The sequence below is a fragment of the Dasypus novemcinctus genome, chromosome 7 (genome assembly GCF_030445035.2).
Source record: "Dasypus novemcinctus isolate mDasNov1 chromosome 7, mDasNov1.1.hap2, whole genome shotgun sequence".
Classification (NCBI taxonomy): Eukaryota; Metazoa; Chordata; class Mammalia; order Cingulata; family Dasypodidae; genus Dasypus; species Dasypus novemcinctus.
The window spans coordinates 91,551,830-91,575,054 of NC_080679.1; the positions used below are offsets into that span (position 1 = coordinate 91,551,830).

Consider the following 23,225-nt stretch of genomic DNA (forward strand, 5'->3'; position numbering starts at 1 on the left):
ATTTTTTTGTTTGTTTATAGTTGTTGAAAATTGGGGAAAATTAAGCACTGATTACTTTCAAGGTGATATTTGGAGGAGGAATAATTTTAATTTTGTTAGGTGAGATGATGGTTTTATAGTTATGTTTAGAAAAACTCTTTATCTGTTAGAAGAATTTGTGGGTGAAATGATTAGACATCTGGATTCTCCTTAAAATATTTCAGGAAAAAAGTAGACAGAGAGGCAATAAGATTGCTTATTTTTGAAACTGGGTGGTAGAAAATGGAATTTATTATACTTTTCTCTCTTTCTATATATACATGAAATATCTGTAATAAAAAGGCTTTAAAAAGGATGATCTTACAATGGAAGTTATGGTAGGGAAAGAAGGGAATTGGGAAGGAGTAGTCCCATGGGAGGGGGAATGACTACAGAGCAGGTTTTTGCAATCTCACCCTGGTGTCTCAGTCTTAGTTCCATGGCCTCCAGTGGTCCTTGAAATTAGGAAAATGAATGAGCTCTTGACTGGGAAGAAGAGAAGGTTGAGATGTGAGGTCCTTGGGGAAACCAAGATGTAAGGGATGAGTGGCAGAAGAGGAATCCCCCATGAAAGAAAACTGAGAAGAAATAACCCATATAACTAAGGGTACTGGAGTGAGGAGCCTGCGGATCCAGCCAGGGAAGATTTTTTGTCAGCATTCCATCATGCTACAGAATGGATGAATGAGACCACCCTCAGCAGCCTCAGCTTTGCCTTGATTGCTGGTGGGACTGGGATTCCTGCGCCCTCATCTCAGATCGACTGATCTAAGTCTCTTGAGGTCAGGCTTGGGAATCCATGTTCTGACCAAGCTCCCCTGTGTTTCTGAAGAATACATTAAAGACCAAACAGAGTTAGACCTTAGCAAGAGGCATTGCAGTGAATTGACTTGGACTGAACACCATGGATTGAGTACTGGAGGGGGGGATGCAGAAGGAGACCTGTTGTGTTCTTCGCATACAAAAGCAGGAAGACAGCAGATATGGGGGCTGGTTTTGTGTGTGTGGGGGGGGAGGGGGTGGGACTTTGGATTGAGGGAGTTGGTGACTGTAGAAGTAATTGTTTGTAAATGATTTGAGAGATTTTCCTGAATGGTTTCTCAGCACAAGATATCCAAGTAGTCAAACTGAGCATGTGCTTAGGGCTGCAAAATAAAACAAAAGCGAAAAAAGAAACAGGTCCCCAACATCACCAGAGAAATTGTTTTAGGGAAGAAGTTGATTTTGACTGTTCAGGAAAAGGTTGGGAAGAATCATCATAAATTAGATGTTCTTTCATTTGTTAGTATTTTAAATTACATATTAGAAGAGACACCAGCATCTTTTCACTGCTATAGATTCTGAAGTTCTTACTGTGCCCAATGGCCCCTTGAGGTAGAGACACTGACACATCCAGCCCTGAGGAGAAAGGAAGGTGGACTCTTCATGCACTTTCCACTTGTTCAGCCCTGCCCACCCCCCTTGACTTTCTCATAGTTTTTTTCTTTCTGGTTTTCCTTTCTTTCACATAAAATTAGCCTTTGGAATATTTAGAACCCAGCAGAAGGGGTCACCTTGTATGAAGTGGTGCTTTTCACTTACTTCAGGAATTCCCACATTTTCATAAACTTCATAATCATGGTCTTTGAGGACTATGGAGAGAAGATTGAGTGTCAGAATCCAGACGTCTTATCATTTTACCAACAAATTCTCAGAGTCATTGATTGAGTGATTGAGGTACTGGGGACTGGGGATTGAACCCGGGACCTCACATGTGGGAAGCTGGTGCTTCACCACTGAGCCACATTGGCTTCCCTGAGTTGTTGTTTGTTTTTTCAAGAGGCATTGGGAACCCAGCCTGCGACGTCCCAATGGTGCCCAACTGCTTGAGCCACATCCTCTCCCTTTTTTTGATTTTAATGACAGATCAGGTTCACTATACTCTACCATGTAGGCTTTCATTTCATTCTCCCCATTTAGTACAGTGCATTTATTTTTATTTTTAATTTATCATTGTTTTCCTGTTTAGGTCAGTGAGTGGTTTTTGGTTAGTTGGGTAGGTTTTTTTTTTTGCGGGGTGGGGGGTGGGGGGTGGTTACATCAGTTCGTAGCCTGTTTCCTGAATCTCTCCTTAGCTTATTTCTTCTCGTTTTCTGTTTTACTAACATCAATACTAACGCGTTCAACTTGTGCACTGACTCTGTGTACATGGCTCATTTTCTTTCTCATGATCGTATTTATACTTTTGATGGATATATTTAAATGAACAGCTGTGCGTTTGTTGAGTCACACCACAATTATCTGATTCTGCTATAGCTGCTCTACTGGCAAAAACGTATTTCAAGCTAAGTTGTGAGAGATTCCATTAATCACATTCTAATTGGGGGAGGGAAGAGGAGAAAATCCTCTAAAAGAGTATTTTTAAAAACTAATGTTAGTGTATTTTTACATTATTTAGAGTAGGTTGCTTTGGTTGCTATAGCGTCATAGGCAAAATTCCCTGCATTCATTGGCCTGTAGATAAAATAAAAGTTAGTTGCTGGTGCTGGTCTATTTAAATAGATAAAGGGTCTTTGAAAGACTGGTTTTTTTTGTTTGTTTATTTGTTTTTTTAATAATTTTATTGAAACTATTCATAAACCATACAGTCAAGACTGCGTTTTTTGACTCAAAATTCCTTGAATTCAGTGGCTAAGCATCTTTTAAAATCTCTTAAATAGCAGATAATGTTACAATTTTCTTCCTTCCTTCCTCCCTCTCTCCCTCCCTTCCTCCCCACCACCCCAAATGCACTAATTGCTAATTGTAATCTCTGGTTGAATCTGTGGCTTCCAACAGCCAGATCTATTTTTCTCTTGACACTTCCTCTGGGTTCTTTCTGAAGGTTATTAATAGGCATGGGCGCATGGCTTTCCAAATAGCATCAATAACCATTAGAAGAGTTGGGAGGAGGGGATAATATGTCAATTTCCAACTTGTGAGAGATGTATTTTCAAGCTGCAGAAGCTGTCTCGGAGGTCACTTGGGATGGCTCTGGGTGGATCAGCTGGTGTCTGCAAGTAGTGATCCAAGCAGTCCCTCCAAGTGGGATAGTGTCCACCAGGGGGTTATCTGGTGTATTTGGAGCCTGCCAGCCGACTTTTTATTTGGCTGCTTCTCTTGGATGACACCCTTGAAAAGTGGAATTCAAGTTTCAAATGATGTCTTTTAATTTACCTCAAACACCTGGTTGCTACTATATTAAATTGAGGACATGAAGCACTACTTTCCCTTGGTCAATTCCTTGCCAAGCTGTATAAAATTCCTGAAGCTTCTTCTCTCCATTCAAACCAAAGTGTAACATAGACTGAGAAGTTAAAATTAATATGTTTTAATTTAGATTGAATGCCTGGTATGTGCCAGGTACAGGGATGTCTCGCCATGAGCCAGGCAAAGTTCTTGCTCTCATGTTGCATACTTATATTTTGGTGGGTAGAGGGGAAGAGGAAGGGAGAAACAGATAATAAACAAATAACAAATTTCACAGATGTAAATGCTATGAAGAAGATATAGCAAGGTAGTACAATTCAGTGAGGGTGGGAAAGTCTGAGATAGGAAGGAATGGGCTTAGAAGAGGGTAGATGGGATGTGGGAAAGAAGAAAGGTTCTGGCAAGGTCATTGTGTAACGATTTTTCTCACTTGAAGTTAGGTGCTTGAAGGTCTCCCGTTTTAAAATTAAAAAAGAAAAGAAAAAAGAAAATAAATATACCTCCCAGAAGCTAACATCCTTGTCATGCATCACCCTACCCCCTTCAAATCATTAAAGATGAATCATTGTAGCCATAGAAATTATAGGTGCTGGAAAAACCACTTGTCTATATTGGGAGGGATAGAAAGTTAAACAGGAAACTTCAGGTCAGGTGTAGTTAGAAAGACAGGGTAGAGACTGCCTAAAGACTTCTGGAGGGCATGGTGCATCTAAAATGGGTTTTGTGGGAGGTATAACAGTGTCCTTCCTGCCATTAGGTAAGAAAATTGTTCTAGTCACATTTTGTAAACTGGAGGGAAGAAAGCCATCCCTGAGTTGCATAGGAGAAAAGATAACAGATGGGAGATGGAATCCTATCAGTTGGAGCAAAGCTGGAGAATGATAGCTATTTGGTACAAAGGGAATGAAGTGGTAAATGAGAGACTGTCTCCCATCCAGTTAAGCATGATGAAATAAAAACTAGTTTAGCCTCATGGAGTTAATAATTAGAATATAGGTCGCCAGGAAATAGGAGGAGGGTAGAGAATGGAAAGCTGAGGGTTAATCTGTGCAGAATTTGTAAAAAGGTTGTTTGTAAATCTTTGAAAATGAATAGAAAAGGTGGAAGCACATCATGGTGTTTGTAACTAGCAGAGCTATTATATGGGTATGACGTGGTTGAAAGGGAAAGTCTAAGGGCATGTGTATTGCTAGACGGAAAGCTAAAAACTATAACATGGGACTGTATGAGATAGTAAAACCTTATGTAAAACACAAATATAGGAGATATTGTATATATAAGACTTTTTACAAAATATAAATGCAAATATACTAGAGAAAGAAAAAGAATAGCAGCTATGTATGGCAGGGAAAACATAGATTCAAAGGTGTTGAGTTTTGTTTGGTTTCTCTTTATTGGAATAATGAAAGTGGTCTAAGAATGACTAAAGTGATGAATGCACAAATACATGATTGCACCAAATACCATTGATTATACACTTTGGATGGATTTATGCTTTATTCATATGTGTCAGTGAAATTGATTTGTTAAAAGAAAAAACTAGTTTGGAGGTTCTAGTCAGGCATGCAGTGGGTGATCGAAACTTTGCAAGGTTCAGCAGCTTAGTTTCGTTATTGTGTGTGTATTTGCAGGTGTGTAGCAATGTCAACTTCCTTTTATATACAGTTAAGTAAATTTACAGGGGATTCTTTGGTTCTTATATTGTAGCCTAAGCTAAACCATTCACTTATTTTCACTCAGTGAAGCTTTATCTCCACCCACCTTCCTTTATACAGATTATGTTGTTTTCACCCCTCCTTCCCAAAGCAGATCTTGGGCCCGTCTGCTAGGCTGGAATGCATAGTGTAACTCTGTCACTCAAACTCTTTCTTTTCTGAAAAAATGTATAATTATTTCCTCTGTGGATGAACTGATCCTGGGGCTAGATTTCAGTTCTTGAAGTCTTGTTCAAGAAGCTGTTTGGATTCATCTGTCATGAAAGATCAGATTATGTGCTAATATTTTTTAAATTCCTACCAGAAAACCTCCAGCACCACTGAAATCTATATAAAACCAAGTCCTGGCAAACGTACCTTGCCAGTTTAGACACAGAGTGTGGTGTTAAAAACATTGAACAGGCCATTTGTGAACCGGAGAAAAGACCTGATTTAACTTGGTAGGATAGCTTGGGTTAGCCTTTTCTTTGCAGCTATTATTTGACAGCCCACATTTCTCTTCACCCCAGTAAGGGCCTAGGTAGTTTGGCTCAGTCTGCCGTGAAGTTATCTTTTTGCCTGTTGAGAACGGAAGAGACATAATTATTCTTACAGAAGGGCCAATTTGGAGGTTGTTGTAAGTATATTTTCCTCAGTGCTTTATGTCTAGAATTTCCCCTACTGGGTCTAGCTTCAAAAAAAAATTTTGCCTGACTTAACACTTAAAACATTTTTAAAAAAATAATTAATTAATTTATGGAGGTACTGGGGATTGAACCCAGGACCTCGTACTTGGGAAGTACGTGCTCAACCACTGAGCTATAATAACCCTTCCTACTGTTTTTATTTTGAGGTATGAAATTCAAGACTACTCAAGAATGAAGTGAAAGAATGGAAATAGAAGCCACTGGATCTGCCACCAAGGCGGCTTGGTTTTCTTTTCACATGAAGGTCTTTTTGGGGGGGGAGATTGGGAGTGGAGGAGATAATCCAGGGTTATAGAGTATATGGAATTAATTTTGAAGTTAGCGAAATGGGAAGAGGGCATGATTGAAAGGTGGCCCAAATAGCTTTGGGTAAAGATTTTTTGCTAAGAGGAAAATCAAGGTGGTCGAAGCTCAGACTGAGTTCAGGCTTGGATAAAGTGCTGAGAATGACAAAACCAGATTCCTCACTATTGCTAGTTAAGTGGTGACTATGTAGAGTGGTGGCTGATTAATACCTAAACTCTGGTCAGATGGACTTGGGTTTGAATTTGTGATTTTGGGCAAGTTAACTTAAAAGTCTACCCACTCAGGAAAGATTGTGGCCACACACAGCAAAAATAAATTTTTTAAAAAAGATTATTTATTTATTTATTTATTTATTTCTCTCTCCTTCCCACCCCCCACCCTGGTTGTCTCTTCTCTGTGTCTATTTTGCTGCGTCTTCTTTGTCCGCTTCTGTTGTTGTCAACAGCACGGGAATCTGTGTTTCTGTTGCGTCATCTTGTGTCAGCTCTCCGTGTGGGCGGCACCATTCCTGGGCAGGCTGCACTTTCTTTCGTGCTGGGCGGCTCTCCTTATGGGGTGCACTCCTTGCACGTGGGGCTCCCCTACATGGGGGAAACCCCTGCATGGCACGGCACTCCTTGCGCCCATCAGCACTGAGCATGCATCAGCTCCACACGGGTCAAGGAGGCCCGGGGTTTAAACGGGGAATCTCCCATGTAGTAGACGGATGCCCTAACCACTGGGCCAAGTTGTCCGCTGCAAAAATAAAATTAATGTAATCTATGGACTATAGTTAACAGCCAAAGAGATACTGTGTTAGTAATAGGGGTTTATGGAAAAAAATACCAAATGTATGCTGTAGACCGAGTTAGTGGTAATAGTCTGATGATATTATCTCATAATCTGTAACAAATGTTCCACAACGGTGTAGTGTTTTGGTGGAGGGGTGTTGTATGGGAATTCTACACATGTGCATGATTGTTTTCTAAGTTCAAAACTTCTCTAATAAAAATATGTTTAAAAAAATACTTTACTTTACCTTACCTGTGGAATGGGATTAATTGGTATTTATCTTAGAGTGTTTTGGGCAGAGATTGAATGAGATAATGCATGTTGATCTCTAGACACAGTGCCTGGCTCATTAAGTGCCACTACCATTATGATGCCAATGATATAATGTTGACAGAGGACAGGGGAAGGCAGAAATACTCATTACTTTTTACAACTTTACACTCATCTTCAGTAATACGGCTGTTGAATTTTGTAGTGTGCTTAAGTCTAGGTTTTAGTATTACAATTTATCAACTGGATCGCTTAATGTGGATCCAAAAAGTTAACATAGAAGTACATTTTGCTCTTGATTATTCCATGACCAAAAGCAAAATGAGTTCATGATTTTTTTTTTCTGTAATGTATTATATTGCTGTGGATCTGTGGCTTTTTCCAGCTGTAAAATTGTGACAAGCAAAAGAAGCACCAGACTTGGTCTCAAGCCCACACATGTTAGAAATCGAGCTAAGTGTTAGCTCCTTAAACTAGATATCAGTCTGATCTATAAATGGAGTTTGAAAAGTACCATGGGATTTGGAAAGTGGTTCTCTTCTGCCCTGGTGATGTGTCTGTTTTTAGTTGAGTGTCATGGGAATGTTTTGCCTCCCAAGAGAATAGGTCTAAGACGTTGTAAGAGATGGTGCTGATTTAAAGAGGGTACTTCAGTTAAGTTGGGGCGGGGGATAAGGTTCCCTAACCCTTTTCTGAGTAGCTATTTTCTTTGTCTCTGAAGTATTAAGAACATTTACCAGGGGTAGAGGGTCTTACCTAATGGCAGAAGGGAGAAGTCTATGTGTATACTTGAGATAAAATTTCATATTTTGTGTGCTTCTGTGATCCATGGTAACCTCTGAGTTCTCCATTAGGGACTTTGGCTAAAGTCCTCATAGTTTGAGGATTTGATTGAACCTAAGTGAGATGAACAGTTACATGCCTTCCTACAACAAGTTTGTATCCCATTTTAAGGATATTTACTTGTGTACATAAAATATTCCTACATTTAAAAAAGCACCCAATACTTTCTTCCTTGATTTAGAGAGGTTAGTGAGATTCTAAAACTGCAGAACAGTAACATTTTTTCAGGTGACTTAAGTGCTTAGTTTAAAATGAGTATCTGATAATAGAAGGACTGGTTATTTAAGGAGTAAGAGGGGCGGTTCTTAAAGTAAGGTACAAGGTCCTCAAAGTCATGGGGTCACCAAGACTTTTTCAGGGATTTTGCAAGGTTCTTCTTTCACCTATGTACATAGTGAGAATGGATTTTCTACATGTATTTCAATCAATCTAGCATGTCATAGCAGATTTTTTTAAAAAAGATTTTTCCCCTGCCCTTGCCCCTGCCCTTGCCCCACTCTGCTGTATTTTTGCTGTCTGTGTCCATTTGCTGTGTGATCTTCTCCATCTATTTCTCTTTTTTGTCTTCTCATCTTTCTCTAGGATTCAGAGGGATTCGATCCTGGGGACCTCTGATGTGGAGAGAGGTTCCCTGTCAATTGCACCACCTCAGTTCTTGGTCTCTGTTGTGCTTCACCTTGATTTTCCCCTTCATCTCTCTTTTGTTACGTCATCATCTTGCTGCATGACTCACTTGAGCGGGCACTGGCTCACACGCATGCACTCACGTGAGCACTTGGCTTACCACGCGGACACTCGCATGGGCACTTGGCTCACTGTGTGGGCACTGGCTCACCACGCTGGCACACTTTTTCTTCTTCTTTTTCACCAGGAGGTCCTAGGGATCGAACCTGGGTCCTCCCATATGGTAGGCGGAGGAGGCCTTATCACTTGAGCCACATCCACTTCCCTGTCATAAGAGACTGAACACAGAATCAGTGTATGAGCATGCAACTCTCTTCGTTAGAGATTTACAAAACTGCAAAACTGTGTCACTCTTCTCAGTACCTTTTTTCTGAAAACAGTTTTTTAAATTTTTATTTGAAGAGAGTAGTATATTTATTATTTTAAAGCAAATACAATATTTAAAAAATCCTCGATTTTAATTTCTAATTTAGTAAATGTTGACAGATATAGCCCACATAGGCAGACTCATTAGGGTCCTCAATACTTTTAAGAATATAAGGAGTTCTTGAGATCAGACTGTTGGAAAACTACTGGAATAAGGGATCCTGGAACTATTAAATGATTGCCACTACCATTTTCCTTTACTAGTACTGCCTTCTTGCCAATCCACATGAGAAAACTCTTTAGCCAAAAAATACTTGAGAGTAGGGGAATTGAAATAGTTTTAAAAACAAAACAATATTTTCTTTGTAGTATATATATATATATTTATATATATGTTTTCATATTGTATTTTTATTTATTTATTTGAGAAGTTGTGAGCTTACAAAACAATCATGCATAATGTGCGGAATTCTCATACATCATCTCATACATACATACATACATCTCATACATCACCAATTAACCAACACCTAACATTGTTGTGGAACATTTGTTATCAATTATGAAAGAACATCCTTTGACTCTTTCTTTGTAGTGTAATTTAAAATTAGAAATAGATCACTGGGGCCTAGAATATTGGTGTTTCTTCTAGTAAAATATGATCAGGGATTTTATTTTAGAACATTTCTTTTTAAACGTTCTTTCCCCCATTTCCTTTTGCAGGAGCAATTTTTAAATAGCCAGGTGGACTGACTGGTCAGCAGAGACACTACGTACACTGAACAAAAGGGCAGCCAGAGCTGACATTTTTTCCCAAGGATATTTTTGACACATTTTGAGCAATCTAAAAACAGATTAGCTTAGGGAGCAAATTTATGATGCTTTTCTGTTGTTTATGAACTTAAATTAATTTTTATTTTGCTTGCCTGGTGGTAAAGGACAACAGTAATCTATTAAAGGGGATTTTGGGGCACAGGCTTCTGTTGAAATGCCAGTGGTGATTTTTTTTTTTTTTAATTTATTTTTTAAGAGTGAAAGGACTCTTGATTTTGCAGCTTGTTAACTTCCTGACTGTTTTTATTACCCAAACTAAATTCAGATTAAAATTAGAGAGATGAGCATGTCTTAATTTTGCCATTCCTTAGTGGTGGTTGTGTGTGTGTGTGTATGTGTGTGTGTGTGGTCTAGTTCTTTAGAATTTAAACTTAAATCGAGCTGAGTAATTCAGGGGCAATTTTAATTCACGTATTAACTGTGCACCTATTTGGTTCTGGTAGCAATGAACAAAGTACACCATAGCTTATGATATCATAGAGTTTACAGTGTAGTGAGAGCAGCAGATGTTCAAAAGCATACACAGCTATAAATATATAATTTTAAATTAAGGTAACTGTTACAAGTGAAAATTAAAGTGGTATACAAGAGTGAAAGAGAACATTTGGAGGGTTAAGCAAGCTTCTAGAAGGAAGTGGCATGTAAGTTGAGACTTGAAGGATGAGTAGGAATTAGCCAGGTTGGGTGAGTCCTGAAGGAAGGGCCCAATCACAGGGAACAGCAGGGACGAAGGACTGAAGATAGGCAGGAAGCTCTGGCCGCTTGGAGTGATTGAAGAATGGGATGGTGGAGACCACTTGTGAGGATGAAGGGAGAGGAGGCTTGACAGCAATAAAAGACAGAGGGGTGAACAGTGTGTGCTGCCTGTGGTGGTTCTGTATCCAGCCCTCTTGGACTTTCACTGTCTTCTTCCTCTTCTCTGTCCTCTCAGTTCTCTGTGACCTAGCCACTCTGGTGCTTTTTCAGTTCTGAAATATGTCTTTTAAGTCCTCAGTACACACCATGCCTGCTCTGGCCACAGGGCCTTCTGCCAAAGCTTTTTCTTTAAATGCCTCTCATCACTAGACACATATACATTTATTCTTCTAGTGCTTTCAACTCATCTTTCAGTTTCCTATTTAGATGCAACCTTCCCTGGGAACCTCTCCTACCCTCCAGAAAATGTTGCTAGGCAGTCTTATCAAACGTATCTTTTCTAACTAATATTTCATCTAGTTTTTAATTATAGAATATTTTAGATGACTATTTGATTACCACCATAAACAGATATCCTAATGGTATAAAATAAGACCATGTTTGTATATCTTTATCGTTTTATGTTTCTAATGGTTAGAACCTAATAGGCTCTCAGTAGTTATTGAATGGATGGATGGATGAATGGATGAATGAATGAATGAATGAATGAATGGGAACTCTGGGAATTCAGAGATAAGCTTGAAATAAGAAAACGATAGTCTGGTCCAGTGTTTTGCAAAGACTTTTCATGTCTATCCCATCAATTATGAAAGTGTTTTGAGCATGCATCCTCAACATACATGTTTGGTTGTAAGCTTTATATAAATGTATATTATAAAATACAAATTTTAGGAAGATTAGAGATGAAAAATTTTAATTAGTGGTGATGACAACTAAAATATCAAGGCATTCAGGATGTCTATTTTTGAAGGTTTATTTTTAATATACTTCTTTTAAAAAAGGATTACTAAACAAAAGGATTACTATAACAAAATTTTGGATAATTTGGAGGAATTATTCAAATGGAATAGTTCTTTGTGTTAGCCTTTTATCTCCGAAAAATGAGCCAATGTATTTTAGGCCAGCACCAACTTCAAATTTATACCAAGTATCTCTTAATTTCTCTCAGTTATAGTTTTATATAATGTAGAGTTCCATAATTTATTATTTTCAAGTCTTCCTGTCTTGGCAATGCCTATCCTCTCTTGAATTTGAGATTATCATATGCTTTGCTTTGCCATAGATGAAGTATAATTTGCAACTTTCTCCCTCTCCCATTTTGGGCTCCACCCTTAATCCTTTTAAAGAAGTAAGGTCCAAGCGTAGTAATTTGGTTTAAATTATTCAGTCACTTCATCTTTAACATCATGGTAGAAGCATCTCTTCATGTTTCTCAAAGCTTTTTTTTTTTTTTTAATTTCTTTATATAAATTTTAAAGCAGTTTTATTGAGGTATGTTCACATATCATACGATCTCTCATTGATTGTACCGTCAGTGGCTTTTAGTGTAATCACAGTGTTGTGCATTCATTACAACAAAAAATTTTAGAACAATATCATTACTCCAAAAAGAAAATCTCCACACCCCTTACAATCACCTCTCAATCCCTCTATCTATCCTTCCCCAGCCCTACATAATCACTAATTTAATTCCTCTTTATAAGTTGATTTATATTTACATTTTTATATAAATGGGATCTTACAATATATATGTAGTACTTTGTGTCTGGCTTCTTTCACTTAGCATAATGGTATTTTTTTGCCTGATAATAGCATCTTATAATATCAATGTACTTTTATTAAGTTTCAATGAAAAACAGTCTTATATATGCAATATTACCCATTCATATTTTACATGAGGTTTTGCTATGCTATGTAGTCCCATGTAACATTTTAGTTTTCCTTCTAGACTTTTTACTTTCCTTCTAGACTTTCCTTTTTGACCACTGTCATACCCATATAATAGCACTACTAGTTACAAACACTATGTTGTGCTTTTTTACCTTTTCTATTCATTTCCAAAGATTAACAAACAAAAACATTTTTTTCCCAATTCTGCACAGGTCAGCCCTTAGTTTTCCATTCTCTAACCTCATTGTATTTTCTGGTGGCCCATATTCTAGTTATTAACTCCATGAGTTTACATAATATATTTAGTTCATAATAGTGCAATCATACAGTATTTGTCCTTTTGTATCTGGCTTGCTTTGCTCAACATAATGTCCTCCAGGTTCATCTATGTTGTTGTATGCTTCACAACTTCATTTCTTCTTACAGAGGCATGATATTACATCGGTGTATGCGCCATAGTTTGTTTATCCATTTATCAGTTGGGCAGGGTTGTTTATATCTTTTGGAAATTGTGACTAATGGTGTGTCTTTGCTCTCAGTTCTTCTGAGTATATAGTAGTGGGACTACTGGGTCATGCCACAAATGTTTTCCTGTTAAAATAAACTACCCTTTTATTAGCACAATGTAATACTGACCCAGGAGCTCCACGTCCCAATAAGAAGTTAAGGCACTGAGCAGGCAAGGGGCAACTTGCCCAGGTCCAGGGAGAAGGCCAGGGCCTTGCACCCCCCAGACTTCCTGAGGTGAATCTCAGTAGGGCTGGGGAGTTTGAGGATTCTTGAAGGGATGGCTTCTGCTGTAAGATGAGAGAACGGAATGGCACGAGATCCAGGGAGCCCCCTGGTGTACATGAGGAGCTGTCCAGGGCCGCCACCAGAGCATGGGCAGGCACCTCGCTTCTCGAAGAACTGGAGGCCCTGGTGGCCTTGACCCCACAATAGATGAAGATCATTGTGATAGGCTCCCTGGATCAGAACAGGAATCCTGGCATGATGAAGATGGCTCTGGAGACACCTGGAGAGGGGGCCACTTCCAGTCCTGCATTGACAAGGATCAGCACCAGCCCTAGCAGGAGGAGCAGGAAGGAGGCCGGCAATACATGGCACTTCTTCTGGATCAAGGGTCCTGGGTCCAGGTGCAGCAGGTGTTGTAGGAGGAGCACTGGGTGCTGCTGCTGATGGTGCTAAAGGACCGCTGGGAGGTGTGGATGGATGTTCAGCCTGAGTCCCTTGTGCGATTCCCAACCCCCCCATCCAGCTCCAGAGAGGCGTGGGCTCTGAGCACATCATTCTCCAGATCCTGGTAGCGCAGTTGTGACTTCTTGTCCTTGTTAGCTACCTTGAACCAGGCTGAGTGCTCAAAATACAGCAGCCTGAAGTGGACAACCCTGCTGGAATCTGGTCTCCGCCTGTGTCCTCCAGGGACAACTAGAAGATGCCATTGATGCTGAACTGGGGCCAGGTGGCACTCATTGCCCTGGCCTACTCAGGTGCCCTGCACTGCCCCTGCCTGTGCCGTCCCTATAGTCATCTTCCTTAGGAGCTGCCAAACAGTCCTTCACAGTAGCTGTACCACTCTACATTCCCACCGACATTGGATAGGTGTTCTTATCTCTCTACATCCTCTCTAACACTTGTAGTTTTTGTCTTTTTAATAGTGGTCATTCTAATAGATGTGAAATGGTATCTCATTTTACCTTTGCTTTGCATTACCCTAATCCTAGCGACTGATGTTGAACATTTATTTATGTGCTTGTTTGCCATTTGTATTTCTTCTTTGGACAAATATCTATTCAAGTCTTGCCCATTTTTTAATTGGGTCGTTTGTCTTTTTATTGTTGAATTGCTGCATTTCTTTATATGTCATGGTTATTAAGTTTTTATCAGATATGTAAGTTCCTTTGTGTTATGAGAATTGGGAAATTTTCAGCCATTATTTCCTCTGATACTCTTTCTGCCCCCTTTCCCTTCTTTTCTCCTTCTGGAACTCCCATGACCACTTATGTTATTGCACTTTGTGTTATCATTCAACTTCCTGAGCCCTTGCTTAAATTTTTTCATTCTTCTCTCTCTCCAATTTCAGCAGGTCTGTCCTCTGAATCACTTATTCTTTCTTCTATCATTTCAAGATGGCAGTTGTATGCCTCTAATTTTTTTTTTTTTTTTAAATAGGAGGTACCAGGGATTGAGCCTGGGACGTTGTACTTGGGAAGCAGGCAATCAAACCACTGAGCTATACCCACTCCCCTCTAATGTGTTTTTGATCTCATCTATTGTGTCTTTCATATCCATACTCTTATTAATGCTTTTCTATTCAGGTTTTCAAATTCTTCTTTGTGCTCACCCAGTGTTTTCTTGATGTCTTTTATCTCTTTAGCTATATTGTCATTCAACTCATTAATTTGTTTTTTGAAAGTTGTATGAATCTCATTGATTAGTTATCTCAAATCCCGTGTCTCACCTGGGGCTTTGATACGTTCTTTGCTTGAGCCATTTCTTCCATTTTCTTAGTATTGCTTCTAATTTTTTACTGATGTCTAGGCATCATACTGATTATGATGGTGAGTTTACTCTGATGTTCAATTTCTCTTTCATAGGGATTTTGTGATGGGAGGCCGTGTTTTATTGACATTCTCTGATTCTTGATTCAACCTGTTTTAGGTTTTTAGCATTGTCCCTGTTGGTTGCTCACATCTGGGTCATGGACCTAGTAATGGGTTGCAGACCTGCTTTGAAGGGCCTTGGGGAGAGGGACTGTAAAGGTGGAAAAAAGCCTCTTATTTAATTTCCTCACATGTACTTCCTTGGTCTGCAGATGGTGCTTTTTGACAGCCCTCTCGGTTCAAAGCCTGTTTTGAGTGTATTTCCTGCAACACTTAGAAACAACAGTGTGATAGAGGATCCTGCCTCTAGGCTGTTCAGAGCCTCACAATTCAAACTTTCTCAGAGGCTGTTCTCCAACCTTTGCTGGCAGCCTCCTCCTTTTTTGTGGTAGGAAATAATTCCACTCCCCTCTGTCCTCAACAACAGCCCCAGTCAGTAGGGAGGGTGATAGAGAGGGTTGAATCTCTTTAGTCCTATCCTGGCTTCCAAGGCAAACAGTGGTTCAGCCACATCCAGCCTGGAAGTCCTTGTGGTACACAGCAGACAAAATTAGTTGTCTAAAAGCTGAATCAGCTTTAGACTACATCCCTCTCTCCTGTTTCCTCAAGAAGTGGATCCCGCCCCCCTGCCACCTACTCTGTCTGTAGCTGCTGGCCTACGGCCGGAAAATTAAAAATTATCTTCCCCTAGAGTGGGGGAATGGCGCTGGTGCCAGCAGCTGCAGCTGCAGCTTCTACTCACGGTCTTTTTGTTGAGATTTTTTTCCTATGCCCTTCTCTTTTCTGGGTGGTGTCCAGCCTTCTCCTGGTGTCCTAAACCCTAGAACTTTTTTTTCTAGGCCATTTCTGCCTGTCTTTTAGCTATTTTGGGTGGGGGTGGGGATGGGGGAGAGAGAAGAGCATCCTGTGTCTCTCTAACCTTATATCTACCTGGAAGTCCCTCAGAACTTTTTATTTAGTGACAATTTTGAGTCTAGTAGGGTAAGATAAAAATCAAACTGAAAAATCTTCTGTGAATATCTATACTGTCACCTGAGAGTTTTGTTTTATTTCCCTCCACTTTCCCTACTGAGTTTTTGATAAAGAGTAGGCTAAAAGAAAGACCTTAGAGTGTCTACCAGTAGGAGATAGATCTGGTTAACTCATTTAGATGATTCTGTACTCAAATGGACTAAGAAATAAAGCAGTACATGTGAGGGGGCTTTGTAAGAAGGGGGATCTTAAATGATAATTTGAAGATGATATACTTAATTTAGTTTGTGATCCTACAGTTAAATTTTTTTTATTTACTTATATCTCTTCTTTTCCCTCCACAGTTGTACAATGGTAGATGGAGTGATGATTCTTCCTGTGCTAATGGTGATTGCCTTCCCTTCCCCTAGTATGGAAGGTAAGTGACTCAGAGTAATTTGGGTTATTATAAGCCAGGCAGTTCTTAATGCTATCAGATGCCACACACCGCCTTTTTAAAATAAATATTTGGTGACACCATTTATCTTTCCTGTACACATAATATAAAAATATTCATTATAATGTAAAGGAGAAATACAAAGAAAATTCTGTAGTTAATAGTAAAACAATATGTGCACACAAAAAGTATACACTGTAATATAGTTAGGCATGAGAACGCAAGAAGACATAATGAGGTAGTGAATGTTTGCCACCTATATATACAATCCCCATGAACACATCTTCAAAAGCTGAAGATGTATTTTTGGAAAACTTAGTATACTGTACAAGACATACTTTGTGTTTTTATGTATAGCAGAGTTAGGTGCTAAGTTCAATTAATGATACACAAGATTTTTCATGTGAATGAAGGCTCGGCGGGACAGGCAAAACCTGTGGGGTCATAGGTGAATTCTTAGGTGTGTGTTACCATCCAGGCTTTTCAAGGCCTCTGGCATCTCTGGGCCTTGTTAATGCACTACTGCTCACCCTTGTTACTCATCTAAAACGCTGCTTAGATAGGGCACTGCCCCTGCTGAGAATCACACGAGATAATCCAGAGAGAAAGAAAAGTTACACAGAATATTCTGTACTCACAGCGAATACTCTGGTATACATCTTTCTATAAATAAAAGTAAAATATATGCTCTATCTTAGGGTGCATTGAGCAGTGCACACTTTATTTTAAAAGGGATCCTCCATGGAGAGTGGTGTTTGGTGTGATTCTCAGCCTTGTCACGATCAGGTTGGACAGTAAGGCTGTGGCCTATTAAGAGCTCCTTGGAGTAAAATATAGTGGTCTGCGTTCTATAATTGATGAGATTCTAAGGCAGCGTATCATTTGATAATTTGGTGTAGCCAATACAGTGGAAAAATCGGTGTTCAATATATGAGGAATTCATTTTGTTGTATAGTAGTTTTCTAATATTTCATCTGCTCCCACCTCTTATTTCCATATATTTCTCATTTGCACTGTCCTATATGGTAGCCACTAGCCATATGTGGCCATTGAACTCTTGAAATGTGGGCAGTACAGATTGAACTATGCTTTCAGTGTAAAATACACACTAGCTTTCGAAGACTTAGTACAAACATGTAAATTTCACCTTTTTCTTTTTACTACTATGAGAAAATTTGGAAGTACCTAAGATGGCTCACATGTTTCTGTTGGACAGTGCAGTTAGGGAGCAATTTAGTTAACTTGAGTCTAGTTTTTGATTTAAGCCATGTTAAAAACATTCCAAAAATATGGCCAGCATGTTAATTAATGGCAAAGAAATAAGGAGTTCAAGTGGCAATTTTAAAGAAATTTGGAATTTTTAACCAAAATAGAGGTTGGCTCCAAATCTGAAAGAAGTAATAAGAAAAATGGGCTTCTATTAATGCTGGGGAGGCTTCATGGGTTAGTTAACAGTGGTTCTCAACTGGGGGTGATTTTATTTCCCAGGAGACATTTGTGACAGGCAGGTTTCTAGGATCCCTTCCTATTTTTATGTGTCAAACAATATGACCATTATTTTTAAATTGAAAGAATATTGAAAAATAAAGAGTAAAAAGTTCCTCTTCCCTCTAGTTGCATGTCTTTTTCAAGGTATGGTATCAGTTCTGTGTGGTGTTAAGCCGTTCCTGTGGGCTCTAGTTATATCATGAGTAGAGTAGTAGCATAGGTAAGATAGAACTAAAAAGAGAGCAGAAGAGAAGTGGGAGGTAGAATTGTCCTATGAAGAGAGAAGGAGAGGTGGGGAAAAGAGAGGAGAGAAAGGACATTTATGAAAACAGTGCTTACATCCATGAATTGGTTGTTCTTTAAGCTCTTCAACTGCCTGAAAGAATTTGGCAGATGTCCTCTTAATGCCACAATGAACATGAGTTAGTCTGGGCTGAAATGGAAACAGGTTGGACCTGCTCTTTGTGGCTGCTATGGTTTTGCTATCAAATAAAGCACTCCCACTAGGATGTTTAAAAATATAGCTAAGAGTACTCCATCCTTTGGTTGCATTTGCTGATTTCTAGGATTCATGTTGCTTTGGCACTGGTGTAAAGGTACTGAAGTGTGGGGAAAACAAAACAAATCAAAACACCTAGGCGGAGGGTTTTTAACCTCTTTTGTTCCATGGACTCCTTTGCCAGCCAGATGAAAGCCATGGACCCCTCACTAAGTCCCCATTATATTGTGTATTATTTAATAAATATATCACACCTGCACCAATAAGTCCCCTCAAGAATAATGGTTTTTTTTGAATTTTCAATTCAAGCTCATAGACCCCCTGAAATCCATGACCCTTATTAGTTCAGAACCCCTGGCCTAGGGGATTCTTAATATCCAGCAACTAAGCACTTTTTTTTAGGGCAGGGGAACCCCACAACAGACAAATGAAATAGAGATAACCTCTAATTTTAAAAAAACTATTAAAAATGAAGCCGTTTAGTACAAAATCTTGGCTTTTTAAAGCTTTTTAAAAACAATATCCAGCGAGTGCTATAACCTAGAGTACTCTAGTCATAGTAGCAGCTGCCCTAGTCCTGTCTTCCTTCTGTCACTCAAATCATTGTCAGTTTTTATTTTCTAGGAATTTCAAAAAACCACTGAACACCCCTATTTGTAATACTTTAATGTACTCAACATTAGTCATAAAGCAAATGTTGAGTACAAAATACTTAACCATAAGAGGAAAGATAGTGAAAGCTTTATAAAAGCCCTAGAGATTGTGCGGAGCTTTTGACCACCAAGTTTCAAAGGAAGTAGACCATGCCTGATGTTTACAGGGCAGTGGCATCTTATTAATCATGCTTCAGGGAGGCTAGATGGCATTTCTTTATTGAAGATTATTGGTAGAATTGTTGGCTTTCCCATATGATTATCTTAATCATTTTTTTAGAAGAATCCAACAAACTTTTTTTTTTTTTTTGAAACACACAGTTCATATATGAGAACTTCCACGAGATATTCTAAAGTCTTGTTGTGGCATAATTAAGGATTGTTGGATATAGTACAAAGTATAAGGACTATCAGTTGTTTCTTTTAATAATTTTAATAATTTTGACATAAAGAATTTGTTCTAATATCTTTAATGGGTAGTGTACTCTTCCCAAATAATATTTTAGAGAATTTGTGAGTTTACAGAACAATCATGCATAAAATAGAGGATTTCCACACCGAATTCAGTTTTTAAAAAAGATTACCCCTTTGTCCTCCAAATTGCTCCATGTCTTTTTGAGCGCTCAGTACGTGCCATGTGCTGGGCTAACTGCTTTACGTGCATTATCTCCTACAACCATCACTATTACTGAGTGATATGGAATTTTTTGGAGGTGGACTTGGATTGTTGAATCTCTTGCTTAAGTTTACACAGCCAAAAAAGGCGTGATATACTTTGAGGAAAGGTTTTCAAGATGTTCAGTCATCATCAATCCTCAGAATTTTTTTTTCATTCCTGACATTTGTTCTACCCCCATTCACATTGTGCCTGGTGCATGATAGAATTCAGCTTAATGCAGTCTGTTTGAGAGGATGAGATGAGAGCTTGTAATAGCAAATGATGATGCCCTTCACCTGGGTTTCTGTGTTTACTTCCCTTGTCTCTTTTTCATGTTCTTTTTATATATAACTCTAGCAGCAGGGAGAGTTTCATTAACTCTCTCAGAGAAGAGCACTTGAGTCTTAATTACCTGTATATCCTTCCCTTTCCTTCCCATTGATAAGACTACTCATGCTCAAATACAGCTATTAGGCCACTGTGGAGAAGTCCATTTTTGTTCCAGGTCCTGCACGTTTGGCTTTTCTCTTTTCCCTGTGAACATTTGCAGGTGAAGACCATGACACAAATGCTTCAAAGGGAATATTGCATTTTCAGAAATATTTGAAAGCTACATTCGACCCATATTTTATTAAATTGGCAAGCCACAACTAGATTTTATTAAAGTAATGAAAGCTGAACTATTGTTTGGAGTTTTGTTGCAAGAAATTTTGGCCTGTCCTAGGGAAGATTGCTAGGTCCCAAATTATTTTCTGGATTGATTTGATTTTAGTGTTTCCAAAGCCATCACCACTCAGAACTTCCAGCCTAATTACCCAATGAAAGAGGGAAGGGGATAATTTCAATAGACTTTTTGTTAGTGTCCACAAAGGTGCCCCTCTTTGCCACTGGGAGGAAGAATAGAATAGGCCTTTCTTTGAATTTCTCATTATTGGGAATTCAGGAAGTTCTTGAAGGGGTGAGTGAATGTAAGAGAAATATCTCAATACTAAATGTGTTGCTCTTTTTTCTTGTTAATATAATGTATCCTTTTTGTTCAGAATAAAATCATTTTTGACATGTGATCAAATGAGAGACTTCTTTGGGGAAAGAGAGATGAGATGTGCTGAGCTGTTTGCCACTATTGGACCTAAAATATAAATATCTGATGAAGTTACAGGTTGTTAAGATAGTACTTCTTTACTATCAAATTTTCTTATGTAACAAAGTGGTTTATTAGTTGATGCAAGATGAAGTGTAACAAAGCTTCCTTTTAACCTTTCCTTCGTGGACCATAATTGGGTCAGCTGTAGGTAATTAAGCCAGAGCCACATTCATTATTTTTGTAAGCGGAGAATATAAAATGTTCATATTTAATGTATTTACATAGAAGGTGGTGAAGTAAGGTGTGGGGAGGACTCTACATACTCAGTCAAACAAAGTCAGTATTGAACAGATAGGAGAACAAGTCCAAGACCCAAGCTCTTGAAATGATTTCCTTGTAGTCAACAGTGAGTGTGCAGTGAGGTAACTTCTAAGCTTTCCCTTTTATAAAGATAGATCTCAAGAGTAAGAGGATGATGCCATGTCCTCTTTAAGGAAAAACTAGTAAAGCAGAAGATTTGTGGGAATGTCCAATATACAACTCTTGTTCTTGAAAAAATAAAAATAAAAACATCAAAGAAAACAAAACATATTTAAGAATTAATTTGCAACTCTCAAACACTGCTCACTGTCCTCCAGAACATCCCTCTGTTGCCCAGCATGACCTCAGGCAGGCTTCCATAGTTAATGATTATTTATAATAAATCATGATTACCCGGGACTAATTTGATTCCAAGATAATATAAGGCACAGTGTGGGGTGGCTTTCAGACTTTTGACTGTGACCCATCATAAGAAGCATTTTAGGTTAGAACCCAGTGGGTATGTATATAGGACTCCTTGGAATCTGAAATGAAAATTTCCTGAAGCTGTAATTACTCTTACTCTGATATACTCCTATGTTTTTTCTCTGTTTTATGCTATTCGGTTTTTAAAAAAGATTTATTCTATTTACTTTATTTTTCTTAATTTATATCCCTCTCCCCCAGATGGTTGTCTCATCTGTTTGCTCATTGCTTGCTCGCCTTCTCCCGGAGGCACCGGAAACGAACCTGGGACCTCCCACGTGGGAGGCAAGTGCCCAGTGGCCTGAGCCACATTTGCTCCCCACGGGCTGCGGTGCCTGCTGGCTTGTGGCCTCTGCTTGTTGCGGTGGGGGCAGCATCTAACTTGTTGTGGTGGGAGGCAGCCTCTGCTCGTCTTCTTTTTGGAGGCACTGGGACCCAAGCCCGGGACGTCCCATACAGGAGGCAGGTGCCCAAGTGGTTGAACCATATCCACTTCCCTCTATTCCATTTTATTTCACTTAAAAAAGAAAGAAAGAAAACTTGTGTTGAACCCTAAATTGATTTCACTATCCTTTAATTGGCCATACCCACAGTCTGAAAACGGCAGCCCCAGACTGCTCCTAAAAGTTCACTGCACAGAGACCCCTGAACTTCTCTCAGCGGAGAGCTAAGGCAACTACCCTTGGGCCATCTGGTATATTCTCCTATAAGGCTGGTATAGAACCTTTCTTTTTTTTCCCTTCAATTTCATGTAGCCTGGTCATCCCCTGTAAGCCAGTGATTTGACAGGAAGAGGGAAATTTACAATTGCGCCTTCTCAACCTTGGTCGTAACACTGAAGCAGCTGCTGTCAGATTCTAATCAGCTGAATTTGAACTCTGTAGAGCAGGGTGTTTCCTAGATCCATGTTTAGTGCTATATCTAATTCTTTGTTATGGGTTAGAGCAGAATATGGTCTTTCCCAGGATGTGTATATTTGGAGGTGTTGGGAGAAGAGGAGGCATAGGAAGAATGAGAAATTCCTCTTGGGGAGGGGGTAGTGAAATGAGACCTTAAAAGAAAAGTTTTGTCTGTGTTTTTAAAAGCTTTTATTCAAATGGTGATTTTTTGGGGGGGAGGAGGCTCTTTTCTCTCTTTTTTTTTTTTGTTAAGAGTGTTATAGGTTTACAGAAACATCATGAAGAAAGTAGAGTTCCCATAAAATTCCCTCTCACACAGTGTCCCCTATTATTACCATTTTGCATTAGTGTAGTACCTTTGTTATAATTCATGAAACAATATTAGAAGTATGCTCTTAACTTTAGCCCACTGTTTGCTTTAGGGTTCCTTCTGTGTTACATAGTTCTGTGTTTTGTTTGTGTGTGTGTGCATGTGGTGGTGAATTTATATATGACCTAAAATATTCCTTTTTACCTTTTTTTGAATATTCAAGTCAGTGGTGGCAATTACGTAGACAAAATTGTGCCTCCGCCCCCATCATCCTTTGCCAGAAATTTTCCATCAGGGGGCGATCCCTTCTTTTTATATATGTACTTATTTTCCTGCTTTGGTTTTATCTTGACATTTGGCATTTCTTGATTTCAGTACTACATCACGGTAGATGAAACAAACAAGAAATAAATCAGTGATTCAATTCCGGAGGGATAAAAAGGGTAGATAGAAAAAAGAATACCTCCAGTCCAGTTTAGAAGTTGGTTCCTGTGACCTACATAATGCTGTGGAGTGTACACTCCCAGATG

The 23,225-nt window shown here is 39.0% G+C and overlaps 2 protein-coding genes and 1 non-coding gene across 5 annotated transcripts in view; 1 reads left to right on the plus strand and 2 right to left on the minus strand.

The window, feature by feature from the left end:
• The window catches only part of ACVR1 (activin A receptor type 1), a 143,190-nt gene that overhangs the window by 65,531 nt on the left and 54,434 nt on the right, over positions 1–23,225 (plus strand). For 2 of the 3 annotated variants that reach the window (XM_004449134.4, XM_058300891.1), the window contains exon 3: positions 16,227–16,300. In XM_004449134.4, the coding sequence (XP_004449191.1) occupies positions 16,234–16,300 (67 nt within the window). In that variant the 5' untranslated portion in view covers positions 16,227–16,233. Of the gene's footprint in view, positions 1–5,816; positions 5,892–16,226; positions 16,301–23,225 lie in introns of those variants that run through there. The other variant, XM_071216427.1, reaches the window with a different exon arrangement.
• TRNAG-CCC (transfer RNA glycine (anticodon CCC)) lies at positions 5,698–5,775 on the minus strand. Its single transcript has one exon. It is a non-coding gene; the product is annotated as a tRNA-Gly (tRNA).
• Positions 13,279–13,780, minus strand: LOC101430568 (transmembrane protein 134). Its single transcript, XM_012517944.4, is given in 3 exon segments — positions 13,279–13,433; positions 13,436–13,714; positions 13,717–13,780. Coding segments are annotated over 3 exon segments (498 nt in total).